Below are 12,424 nucleotides of genomic sequence, written 5' to 3'. Positions count from 1 at the left end.
TAAAGAAAGTGAAGACAAGCCATTACCTGGAAGAAAATATGTGTAAACAAATAAAACTGAGGACTCCAGAGAAAATTGGGCAAAAGACATGAAAAGGCACTTTTTACAAGAGGAAATCTAAATGGCTGATTTTCTATCTATCTATCTATATATGTATCTATATATATACATATATGTATGTATATATATATAGACACACACACACACATATATATGTTTCAATCTTAGTGATCAGTGAAAAGCAAATAAAAACTTCCAGTAAGACTTCTTAGTAAAATACTATTTTATATCCTTTTACCTGGAAAAAAGCAAATATGACAGTACTAAGTGTTGGTGAAGATGTAAATCCACAGGAATTCTTTTTTTAAAAGTTTTTTTTATTTTTTAAATTTATTTCTTTGACAGTGATCACAAGTAGACAGAGAGGCAGGGGGGTGGGGGAGCAGGCTCTCCGCCAAGCAGCCCCATGTGGGGCTCAGTCCCAGGACCCTGAGATCATGACCTGAGCTGAAGGCAGAGGCTTTAACCCACTGAGCCACCCAGGCACCCAGACCACAGTAATTCTTACTCGCTGCTGGTAGAAGTTGAATTGGCACCATCACTTGGAGAAATGTTTTAATGTTTTGTCGTAAAGTTGAATCTTTGCATACCTTCCCTGGTACTAAATTCTGTAGAATCTCCTGCAAGCATCGTCAGGGCACAATTTGGGTTCTTTTCAATAATTTCTAATTCCAAATTCAGAAGTAACCATGTGGCTTTGGCACCAGATGGATAAATTATGGTACATTCACAGAATGGACTGTTTTCCAGCAGGGAAAATGACTTACAGATTTATACAGTAAGATGTAGGTATTATGGAAACAGCTTCGAAAGAAGCAAGTTGCAGAACATACAGCATACCATTTCTATAAAGCTTCCAATATACAGAAGGAAAGGATGGATGAGAAGTACAAAGAAGGGGTTTTACAAAGCTACTTTTAAAAAAGGCAAGGGCATAAGAGCTCCTGGGTGACTCAGCCGGTTAAGCGTTGCCTTCAGTTCAGGTCATGATCCCAGGATCGAGCCAGGGAAAGGCTCCCCACTCAGCCTGGAGTCTGCTGTTTCCTCTTCCTTTGCCTCTGCCTCGGCTTGTGCTCGCTCTCTTTCAGATAAATAAAATCCTTAGGAAAAAAGAGCAAGGGCATAATAGAAGAGTCCGGAGAGGTTACCTCTAGCAGAGCGAGGCAGGGAGATGGGGTAAGGGACGAGCGCCCCGGTGGGAGCCCTGTGCTAGGTATGTTCCCGTTCTTAAGTAGACTGGTGCGTCCATGGAGAGTAATTTTATTACGTTTCACAATTACATGTATTCCACGTGTTCTTCCTCCTTCCTTTCTTTCTTTCTTTCTTTCTTTCTTTCTTTCTTTCTTTCTTTCTTTCTTGTAAGCTCAGCGCCCAGCATGGAGCCATCCTTGGTCTAGAACTCACCACCCTGATATCAAGACCTGAGCCATTATCCGGAGTCCCACGCCTAACCGACTGAGGCACCCAGGGCCCCTCCCTGTGTTCTTTTGTATATATTACGTATGCTATATAATTAGTTACAAAATATATAATTTAAGTTATATAAATAATTCAAATAAAAACTGTGACTCCCTCAAGATCTTCACTCCCGAGCGTGCCGCCCCAGGCCTGCCTAAGGTGGCATCAGTGCGTTTGTCGCTCCTCCGTCTGCTTCTGCAGCCGCGTCCGATGGCACCTCCGGCCTTCGTGCCCACCGTTTGCGCGGCCTTCCACCTAACCCACCGCACCCCCTGTGACCTCCGCCGCCGCTTTCCTCGCCTTTCCTGGGCCTCTAAGCGCGCCCCCCGCCACGAGCGCCCTGTCTGTTCCCCCAGCCGTGCGCACGGCGCCCGCGCGCCCCCGCCGTTTGCTGCGCGCCCCGGCTTCGCGGCCAGGCGCCCCCCTGCCCCCCGCAGGTCCTCACCGCGCCGCGCCAGCGCCCCCCACCCCGCCGGCTCCGCCAGCCCCGCGCAGAGCCGACGGGGTCCCAGCCGGTGCGGAGCCGCAGCAGCGGGATGGGCCTGGGCCCCGCCGCCCGCGGGGAGAGAAGGCGTCGCCTCTCTCGCTTCCCCCGGCCCCGCCCCGGCCCCGTCCCGCGAGCCGCAGGTACGCTGCTTGGGGACCGGCCACCAGCCCTCGGCGGGTCCGCTGTGCTCTCGTCCGTCGGGCCGCAGGAACCCGGCTCCTCCATCGGACCCCAGAAAAGGCAGCAGAGATGCCTTCAAGGCTCCTTCTCCTAGCTAAGTGTTGGCGGTGCGAAATGCCCGTTAACCGGAATGAGCGCGTACTTGGAATGATCCTTCGCTGGTAATTCAACCAAAGCGAGCCAGGCGTCCAGCGCCTCCCTCGGGTGTCCCCCTCTGACTCTGTTCGGGGTAGAGCCGGAAGCAGAGTTGGCTGCTCCAGGACAGCTGACGATGGCTCTAGGACGCCAGGGCCGCTGAAGCTTCTGCTGTCAGGGTTAGCCCCCGGATGTCTGGGATCTCATTTCGTCCCCTCCCCGAGCTTATCCCTGGGAGTTCCAAAGTCTCTTCTTTACAGGGGAACTGAGACCTCTCCAGCACCCAGACCCACAATCCACTCACTTCCTCACCCCAAAACTGAGGGCTGATGGGACCAGGCACGGTTCTCGACTGGAGCTCTGAGCCCACCTTCACAGAGATGTCAAGATGCTCGCTCCAACAATCCTTCCGTAGATTTTGTTCCTTGTAGGTGGCAGTTGTGGTTTGGTTTTCATTTATTTTTATATTTTTTTAAAAGATTTTATTTTATTTATTTGAGAGAGAGAGACAGTGAGAGAGAGAATGAGTGAGGAGAAGGTCAGAGAGCGAAGCAGACTCCCCATGGAGCTGGGAGCCTGATGTGGGACTCGATCCCGGGACTCCAGGATCACGCCCTGAGCCGGAGGCAGTCGTCCAACCAACTGCGCCACCCAGGCGTCCCTTCATTTATTTTTTTAAGGATTTTATTTATTTATTAGAGAGAGAGAGGGAGAGGGAGAGCGTGAAAGCACAAGCAGGGGGAGTGGCAGAGGAAGGGGGAGAAGCAGGTTCCCTGTTGAGCTGGGAGCCTAATGTGGGGATTCATCCCAGGGACCCCGGGGATCATGACTGGGTCTGAAGGCGCTTAACCGACTGAGCCACCCAGATGTCCAGGCAGTTGTGGTTTAAATAGCATCCTCCTCCCCAACCCCCCATCAGAAGAATCATCTCAAGCGTTGGTCCAGCTCTCGCCCAAGGAGCCACAGCAGGGAACCTCAGAGCTGAGCAGAAGCAGCCAGGAGGGGTAAGAGTCTCCGTGTGGGGGAAGACTTTGGAGAACCGACTTTGGAGAACCGACTTTGGTGGCAATCCTATAAAGCAAATCCCCGAGCTGGTTTCCATAGGAAACTTGCCCCCTAACCAGCGAGGGGAGGGCTGCTGTGCACTGGGTAATAGATGACCACCAGGCCTGGGACCCGCTGGCGGGACCTGCTTGGCAGCAGTTTCTAGCCGCAAGGCCTCCAGAACCCTGAGAACTGGTTGACCGCGTGGCCACGTGGTCTCACTAATGAATTATGTGATCTTGCAAATTTCCTCAGTTCACTTTCATTAAAAACAAGGTTTGCTTCAATTTGCAAGGACCTGGATGGAACTAGGGAGTATTATGCTAAGCGAAATAAGTCAACCAGAGAAAGATGATTGTCATATGATCTCTTTGATATGAGGAATTTGAGAGCCGGGGGTGGGGGTTGTGAGAATTAGGGAGGGAAAAAATGAAACAAGATGGGACTGGGCAGGGAGACAAATGATAAGAGATTCTTAATCTCAGGAAACATAATGAGGCTTGCCGAGGGGTGGGGTTGGAGCCGGGAGGATTAGGGTGGCTGAGTTGTGGATGTTGGGGAGGGTAAGTGCTCTGGTGAGTGCTGTGAATTGTGCTAAGACTGGTGATTCACAGACCTGTAGCCCTGGGGCAAATAATACAATATATGTTAATCCTAATAATAATAATAATAAAGCATGGTTTGCTTCTTTTTAAAATTATGAGGGTCTGAATGTTCCCCAAAGAGCTATATTCCATCCCCGCACACTATACTTTGGAGGAGAGGTAAAGTATGGGGGAAAGGCAAATAAAATGCCATTTTTTGGTTGATAATGTAGAGATGTGTATATATTATGCTCTCTCTCTCTCTTTTTTTTTTTTTAGAAGATTTTATTTATTTATTTGACAGAGATCACAAGTAGGCAGAGAGGCAGGCAGAGAGGGAGGGGGGAAGCAGGCTTCCCGAGAAGAGAGCCCCATGCGGGGCTTAAGCCCAGGACCCTGGGATCATGACCCAAGCCGAAGACAAAGGCTTTAACCCACTGAGCCACCCAGGTGCCCCTCTCTCTTTTAACCCTCTCGACCCTCTCGACAACTCTGAGATGCAAATACTCTCATCTCTGTTTTATAGATAATCAAATTGATGTTCAGACACATTCATTTACTAGCTCAAGGTTGGAGAGCAAGGATCAAAGCCAGGATTCAAACCCCGTATTTTTTTTTTTTTTAAGATTTTTTTTTTTAAGTAATCTCCACATCCAGCATAGGGCTTGAACTCACAAACCCGAGATCAAGAGACACACACTATAGCACTCTACTGACTGAGCCAGCCAGGCCCCCCAAACCCAGGCCTTTTTGACCCCAATATATTTCACTATATTATCCCAAAGCTATTCCTGCCGTTGGTTTCAGTCCTCTCAAAATAATGTTTTGGTTCAAGAAACAAAATATACTGATTTCTTTCAAGATATATGCAGTTACAGTATTGAGGCATAATAAGATTTCTCAGATTTATGGACCTAGTTGTTGGAAGAAACAGCTCAAGGGGTTTGCCTCTCCCAGTAGGATGGGCAGAAGGAAGGGAGGGAATAGAGGCCTGTTGTATTTCATTAGAAGCCATTGTGTACCGTTACCATTTTTTTAAACCTATGTATAGGTGTCATTTTGATAATGTAAGAAAGATGATCAGCAGTAAAAAAAAAAAAAAAAATCCTGAAATCTACTCAGTGCTATCATTAGCAGTTTAATGATCATCCGAAATGCAGGAAACGGCAGTTATTTTGTAAGGCAGCTAAGTGCGTGATCACAGAAACACGCTTTGGGGAAACTGTTTCCTAGGGTCTCGAAATTGAAAGAGATCTGAAAATCACAAGTCTGAAGTAATACAGAATTTCCAGTAATGGTGAAATGTTGTTATTCGTTAACTCTGTGATCCCGAAATTCATCTAGGGAGAAGCCCATAGTTAACTTGGAGACCACACCCAAGGAGAAAAGAGCAGAGTTGAATTCAGCCCCGAAGCCTGAGCGCGCCGGGAAACTGGCAAAGCAAGCCGCTGAGGTGGGAATCCCAAGAGTTCTTTGCGTGTATCTTTACTACAGACTCTTTGCTTTATTTAGACTGTGTGGCAGGTTGAAGTGCATATTGATTTGGGATATTGGTTGTGCCTTAATTTTTTTTTTTAAAAACAGCTTTGTTGAACTCTATTAAGCTTTACTGAGCTAGAACTACATAAAGTGTACATTTTTAGAATATACTGTTGGATATGTTTGGTATAGTGTGTGTACACCCATGAAACCATCACCACAGTCAGGATAATGAATATTTCCATAACTCCCGAAACGTTGTTTTCTTTTGTAAGTTCTGCCTCTTCTCCCCCCCCTCCCCAGGCAGCCCCTGACTGGCTTCTTGTCACTATACATTAATTTGCATTTTCTAGAGAATTCTGTCAATGGAATCCTATCGTATGGGCTCTTTTTGTCCGTCTCCTTTCACATAATTTCTTGTAATTAAAGTTATATCCATATTGTTGCGTGTGATTAATAGTTCATTCCTTTTTATTACCGAGTAGGAATGCATTGTATGAATACACCATTCACCACTTGATGGGCATTTGGGCTGTTACTGGTTTTTGGCTATTACAAATAAAACTGCCACGAACATTTGTGTGCACGTCTTTGTACAGACAGATGTTGTCTTTTCTCTTGGGTGAATACCTAGGAATGAAATGGCTAGATCATATGGTAGATGTATGGTTTTTTTTTAAGATTTTATTTATTTATTTGAGAGAGAAGGGGTAGAGGGGCAGAGGGAGAGAGAGAGAATCTCAAGCAGTCTCCCCCTCAGAGCACAGAGCCCTCCCGGGGCTCAGTCTCAGGACCCTGAGCCAGAGGCAGATGCTTAATTGAGCCACATATGCACTACCATATGTAGTTGCATTTTTAACCTCCTATTTTCCAAACGGTTGGTGATGTTTTACGTTCCCTCCAGCAGTGTACAGAAGTTCCAGTGCCTCCCCATAGGCATTTGGTTGTCTCTTTAATTGTTTGTATCATCATAGGTCTGGAAGTGTCTCATTGTGGTTTTAATTTGCATTTCTCTAAGGACTAACGGTGTTGAACATCTTCCATATCCATCTTCCTTGGTGAAGAGTCCAAATCCTTTTGCCCATTTCCCCCCTTGGTTTCTTCAGAAATTCTGTGTCTGTGCCTTTCATCAGATACATTCTTTGCAGGACCCTCAGTGTCTGTGGCTTGTGTCTTCATTCTCTTAACAAGAGCTCTCGAAGAACAAAATTTTTAAATTTTGATGAAGTCCAATGGATGGTGGTGATGGTTTTGTAAATTTGTAAATTTTGTACATTGTAGTTCAGAAAAGAAACAGGTACCCCCTTTTACTTCTGTGAATTTTTGCCAGGCAAAGGGCTGTCCTCCACCAGGAAAATAGAGCTGGCAACTGGGAGATGAGATACAACCTTGAGGAAATTAGACTAAAGTGGGCAAATGGTTGAATAAGTGACAAAGCCATTGTGAAGCTGATGGCTAGGTGGGGACATCTAGCTTCACAATGTGAAGCTAGATGATCCACTCCAGGGCTCCCCAGGTCTCTGTGGGCTCTGACTGCCCAGTGTGCTTTCTCAGGGAGTAACCAGTGAGCAGAACTTCTTCCCAGGACCCCTCCTGGACAAACTTAGGGACAGTTTGGGAGGGATGCATAGTACGGAAGGAGGGGATAAGAGAGTTCTTTTTCTTTTTTTTTAGTTTGGGTTTGCAATTGCAAAAGCTCTAGGTTTTCTTTCTTTTTTTTTTTTAAATTGTGCTAAGAAAGAGCACTTAACATGAGGTTTACCCTCTTAATAAATTTTTAAGTACACACTATTGCATTGTGCCCACATACAGGCATGTGTGGCACACGCACGCACACACACACACACTGTCTCTTCCCTAGGCCTCTTTGAAGGGATAGAGTATCAGCACTTTGGGTCCAATCAAGAGATAGAAACTACCCAGTAGATTAAACAGGGGAAAGGTGAAAAAATTGTTAAACTATATAAGAGTAACTATAAGAAATGAAGAAACTCAACATGGCCTCCCAGGCCTGAGGGAGAATTCTCAGGGAAGGACAGACTTGGAAGGGGTTCCCTAACCTCCTCATTAGAGAGGAGATCAGAGAAGTTTGGTTTGGCCAGGGGGCGGTGGTGGTGGTGGGCTCTCAGCAGGTGGTTTGAGCATGCAGACTTGGGGGGACCCTCTGGATCAGTCCATGTGGGATCCGTGCAGAGGGAGTCAAGACACCAGCAGGTGCTGGAGGTGTTTGGGCACTGATTTCTCTGTGGAAGGGCTGAGAAAATTACTGTGGGAGGCTTCTGGCTCAGGTAGAGCTCGGCCGGAGGTCCTCACACCCATTCTACTGACCAATCACTCTCCCACCCCCTGCTGCAAGCCAGAACCTGCAGGAGAACCCTTCCCTTTTGCAATGCTTAATGAAGGGCTCATTTTTAAGGAGAAAAGCTTAAAAGAGCTCCAGCGCATATCACAGAGCTTATCTGGAGGGCACATTTGGAGCCCAGTGGCTATACATCGGCCTCTGGCACAGTTAGCCTGTGGCTTTAATAACCCGAGTGACAGCAGGAGGGGAGCAAGCCCCCCCATCCCCCGCTACCCACAGTCCGTGGGAAGAGAGCTTCTGGCAGCCTGGATTTCTACAAAGCAATGAAACCCTGTGTCTTCAGGCCGACTCCAGCTAATCCCCCCCACCCCAGACAGGGTCTCCGGAGTCCCTTGGGCAGGTGCAGCTTCTTTATTTTATCTTATTTCCCCCCTCACAGGGCAAACCAAGGCCCAGACCCGGAGACCTGATTGAGATTTTTCGAATCGGCTACGAGCACTGGGCCATCTACGTGGAAGACGACTGCGTGGTGCATCTGGCTGCCCCGAGTAAGGGTGGATACTCTATTGACATATTGCTATTCACACTGAAGTTAGCAGAGTAAGAACAAGGGCATTTAGTTATTGGGTTCCTCAGCAGCTGCCCTTCATTCGCAAAAAAACACTCCGCGCATTCCTGGCCCTCAGTGGACTGGGTGACGGAGCCTGATCTCTGTCCACCCAACGCCCCCGAGCGTCCAGCCCTAAGGGAGATGCGGTGCACCGGGTGGCCCTGTGTTCGCTGAGCCTCGGTGTCCTTCCTCCTATTGCTGAGGCTTCCCCAGGAGGGGTGCAGGTGCCTGCACGTTCCGATGGCCCCTAGATGCTGCTTCCAGCTTCCTGGCTCGTCGCTCGCTCTTGCTGACTGTCCCCAGACACACAGCTTTCCTGTCATTCCTCAAGGTCGCCTAGTACCAGGCTGAGATTCAACTGCTGACTAATTAAAATTTAGTGGAGATTTGATGGGAGGATGTGGCGATGGAAGAAGTTAGAACAGGAGGCGCACTTAGTCACAGTGGTCCCCTTGGCGAAGGGACTAGGAGGCGCTGGGAGAAGGGGAGGCTAGGGGACACCCCTGCATATGCTCTGATGCCTTCTGAATTTTGCATCCTGTGTGAGTACTGTCCACTCAGGATGAAACTGCAGAAGGGCCCTGGGCACAAAGGCCTGTGGCCACACCACGCTCAGGACCCTCACCCCCAAGGCTTAGTCCTCCTCCTCAGGTCCCGCCTCCCCCCTGCAGGGCGAAGCCCTCTCCTGTGCCCCGCTACAGGAAAAGATGCTCAACATCATCTGTCATTTAAAAAAAAAATGCTGATGGGCTGATCTCCAGGTGACAGGTGTCTCACTGGGGTGGCGAAGGCGGGGCCGCAGTTCATGTCATCCACTTGCTGTCCTCGGCCATGCCAAAGCCGAGGCCTTGGAGGGAAGCCGCTTGACGCACATCTTAGAGTGAGCCAGTGCACTACCCGCCTCCCCGCCCCCCACCCCGCTGTCCCTCACAGCTTTCCAGCTTCTGTTCCTCTTGGTCCCCAGGTGAGGAATTCGAGGTGGGCAGCATCACTTCTGTCTTCAGCAACCGCGCGGTGGTGAAGTACAGCCGTCTGGAGGACGTGCTCCACGGCTGCTCCTGGAAGATCAACAACAAGCTGGACGGGACGTACCTGCCCCTGCCCGTGGACCAGATCCTCCAGCGCACGAGAAAGATGATCAACAAGATCGTGCAGTACAGCCTGATCGAAGGGAACTGTGAGCACTTTGTCAATGACCTCAGATACGGCGTGCCCCGGAGCCAGCAGGTACGGCGACTTTGGCTGGGACAGTGGCTTCTGGCTGAGCCTCCTTGGGTCTTGTCATCTCCTCGGTGATCCGAGCAGGGGTCAGTGGTTTCGTGCTCTTTGCTGAGCGGGGGGCCTTCTCCGTCCACAGGACTTCACCGTTCAGGAGGTGGTTTCCCCTCTGTCAGCCCATGGAGGAGCACAAAGGCTCTGGGCTGTAGAGCTGGGACCCTTTGGCGGGGGCGGGGGAGGGGTCGCCTTGGTCAGACTCTTCGTTCTGTTTGTTCTTTCACAAAACGGGGGTAAAGTGAGGTTTGGGGCTACATCTGGCCCACAGACATGTTTTGCTTGGATGGGTAGTGTTGTTGGGTTTTGTTTTTTTAATTTGTATGTCTTACCGACACTTAAAAATATAGAAATTTTTAAGAAAGATTTTATTTGTTTATTTGACAGAGATCACAAGTAGGCAGAGAGGCAGGTAGAGAGAGGGGAAGGGAAGAAGGCCCCCTGCTGAGCAGAGAGCCTGATAACGGGGCTCGATCCCAGGACCCTGGGATCATGACCTGAGCCAAAGGCAGAGGCTTTAACCCACTGAGCCACCCAGGCGCCCCCCAAATATAGAAATTTTATATAAAAAGATCTGGATTCACAGCCATTCTAGACCAACGGATGGATCAGGCCACGAGGCCCGTGTCGTGCTGGCCGACACCCTGTGCGGCCGAGGGGTGGCTGTCTCTTTAGATGGGGCGTGTGGGGGTCGACGTGCCACCTGCGAGCTTCGCCTGTCTTACCGGCCTCACCCGTGCTGTGTTTGGGTTCTTGACCCCCCACCACACGGGGTGGGGATAACCCCAATGAGGCACAGTCCATGTGTTCAAGGGCTTTGAAAAATAGCTAAAAATATCTGTGACGACCTGAGCCGCCCTCTTTCCTATTTGATCCTTACTAAACCCCATGAGAGGAGTGGAAGGTGCATTTATTATCCCCTTTTTGATAGATTGAGACATGAAGAATTAAAGAAGGAACACCTTTTTTTTTTTTTCCCCTGCTTTTTTTCTGTGGCTCTTGTGTCCCCTCAGGGTACTGGGCTCAAATCCCAAAGCTGGTCTCTCTGTCATTGCTGAGTCAGTGTGAGCAGGTCACCCACCCCTGTCCCCTCCACTTTCCGCACCTTCTTCCTTTGTTTCTTTCCTCTCCCAGCCCACACTCCATTCTCCGGAGCCCTCGCTCCAGTGTAGGGGGGCTTGGGGGTTCCGGTGTCAGGGATCTCCCATCCCACAACATTTGTATATGACAAAACCCTAGGAACCAAATGGAAGCCAGGGAGCCTTCTCTGGAGTGTGGGCCACATTCAGACATTGATTCCTACCATGACTTTGTCCAAGTGAGTTCCCCTCCCTGGCTCTCAGATTCCCTGTATGTAGATGAAGGTCTCAGTGGCTCAGGCACGCTGAGATCCTTTGCCTCCCTGCCCCTACTCCAGAGGCAGAGCCTGGGCTGAATGGCTCTGAGGGACCAAGGAGGCCAGGAGGAGCCATGGATGCCCTGGAGGGACAGGGAGTGCATCTGCCTCGGATGTCCCATTCTGGGCCATCCCGACTTCTCTAGGTCCCTTGTCATGCTAGGATCTTTGGAAATAGAGGCTAGCACAGGTTACTTCCTCCTCCAGGTGGGCCGGGTGCTGAAGGGGAGCGATGGGGCAGGGCACAAGCCTGGGATCACCCCTGAGTGTCCTGTGGACTGGTCTGCTTTGCAGGTGGAGCACGCACTGATGGAAGGCGCGAAGGCTGCGGGAGCAGTCATCTCAGCCGTGGTGGAGAGCATCAGGCCCAAGCCCATAACGGCCTGAAGGAGCTTGGAACTCCAAGCAGAGGAGGAACTGCCCTCATCAGCAGGGACGACGTGCCTCCTTGCCTCCCCTTGCCTTCTTTTTCCATAGCCCCACTCGAGTAAATTGTGAACTTCTGGAAGAATCTAGAATGTATCCAAAGACCCCTCCAGAAATACATCCAATATATGTGATCCTAGATCCGTGGACTCTCGGGGTGAGAAGAAACTAATATTTATTATTATGTAATATTTATTATTATGCTTCCGTTAGGCACCAGGCACCGTGCTAGGCATTTCCTAGGCTTGTGTCATCTCCCTCCCGGTGGGAAGGGTCTTGCTGGTTTCTCAGGCTGACTCTGGTCTGTGATGTTTGAAGACCACCTATGCCATCCTGGAAACCTCTGCTTGAACATTCCCAGGAACAGAGAGCTCTTTTTCAGAAGTTCTTGTTCTTGAACTAGAATGTCTCTAGCTTGTCGCCCTCATGAGCATCCAGCTATTCCTGGCCCGCAGCGCTGTGCGGGGGGGAGGAGGGCTTGAAGGAAGCTCAGCAGCTTGCTATGCAGGGTCCCCTGTGCTTACTCCAAAATCATACACCAGCCTTATTCTCTGTTGCTGAACACCCCGTGCTTTAAAGTATAATCAACATTTACTTTGCTTTTCTGCCTTAGAATTACTGGAAAGTCGGAAATAGTTATTTTCACTGATTTCAGAGAAATATTTAAAATAATTTCCTCCGCGGACTTCTGTGCGCATGAGGGAGAGGAAGGAGTGATTTGTGTGTGTGTGTTGAGTGCTGTCGGCATGAAAGCAGATCTAGAATGCAGACCAGGGCCTGTTGGTGCTCGTTGAGAGCCGAAGGGATCCAGGAAGGCTAGAGAGGGCCTCTCAGAATGGCTAGGAACCGTGAGTGATGTGGACAGAAGCAGGACGGAGCCCCCAGAGCTCACATGAGATCTGTTAGGATGGCGCGTGAGCCTTTCTCCTATTTGGACAAAGCAGACTCTCAGCGAAACTCTTCCATTTCTTCCCCCTCCCGCTCTTTTCCT

General features: G+C 49.5%; 1 protein-coding gene across 1 annotated transcript; it reads left to right on the top strand.

The window, feature by feature from the left end:
* The first annotated feature begins 2,299 nt into the window (after positions 1-2,299).
* PLAAT5 (phospholipase A and acyltransferase 5) lies at positions 2,300-11,394 on the top strand. The gene is made up of 6 exons (XM_044260337.1): positions 2,300-2,346; positions 3,214-3,324; positions 5,293-5,401; positions 8,169-8,277; positions 9,304-9,566; positions 11,302-11,394. Exons 1-6 carry the CDS (start codon positions 2,300-2,302, stop codon positions 11,392-11,394), a joined length of 732 nt encoding a protein of 243 aa, XP_044116272.1.
* The last annotated feature ends 1,030 nt before the right edge of the window (positions 11,395-12,424 follow it).

This window comes from Neovison vison, chromosome 7 (genome assembly GCF_020171115.1).
Source record: "Neovison vison isolate M4711 chromosome 7, ASM_NN_V1, whole genome shotgun sequence".
NCBI classification, from domain to species: domain Eukaryota; kingdom Metazoa; phylum Chordata; class Mammalia; order Carnivora; family Mustelidae; genus Neogale; species Neogale vison.
The sequence above is the reverse complement of the archived record's forward strand: the minus strand, read 5'-3'. Positions and strand labels throughout refer to the sequence as shown.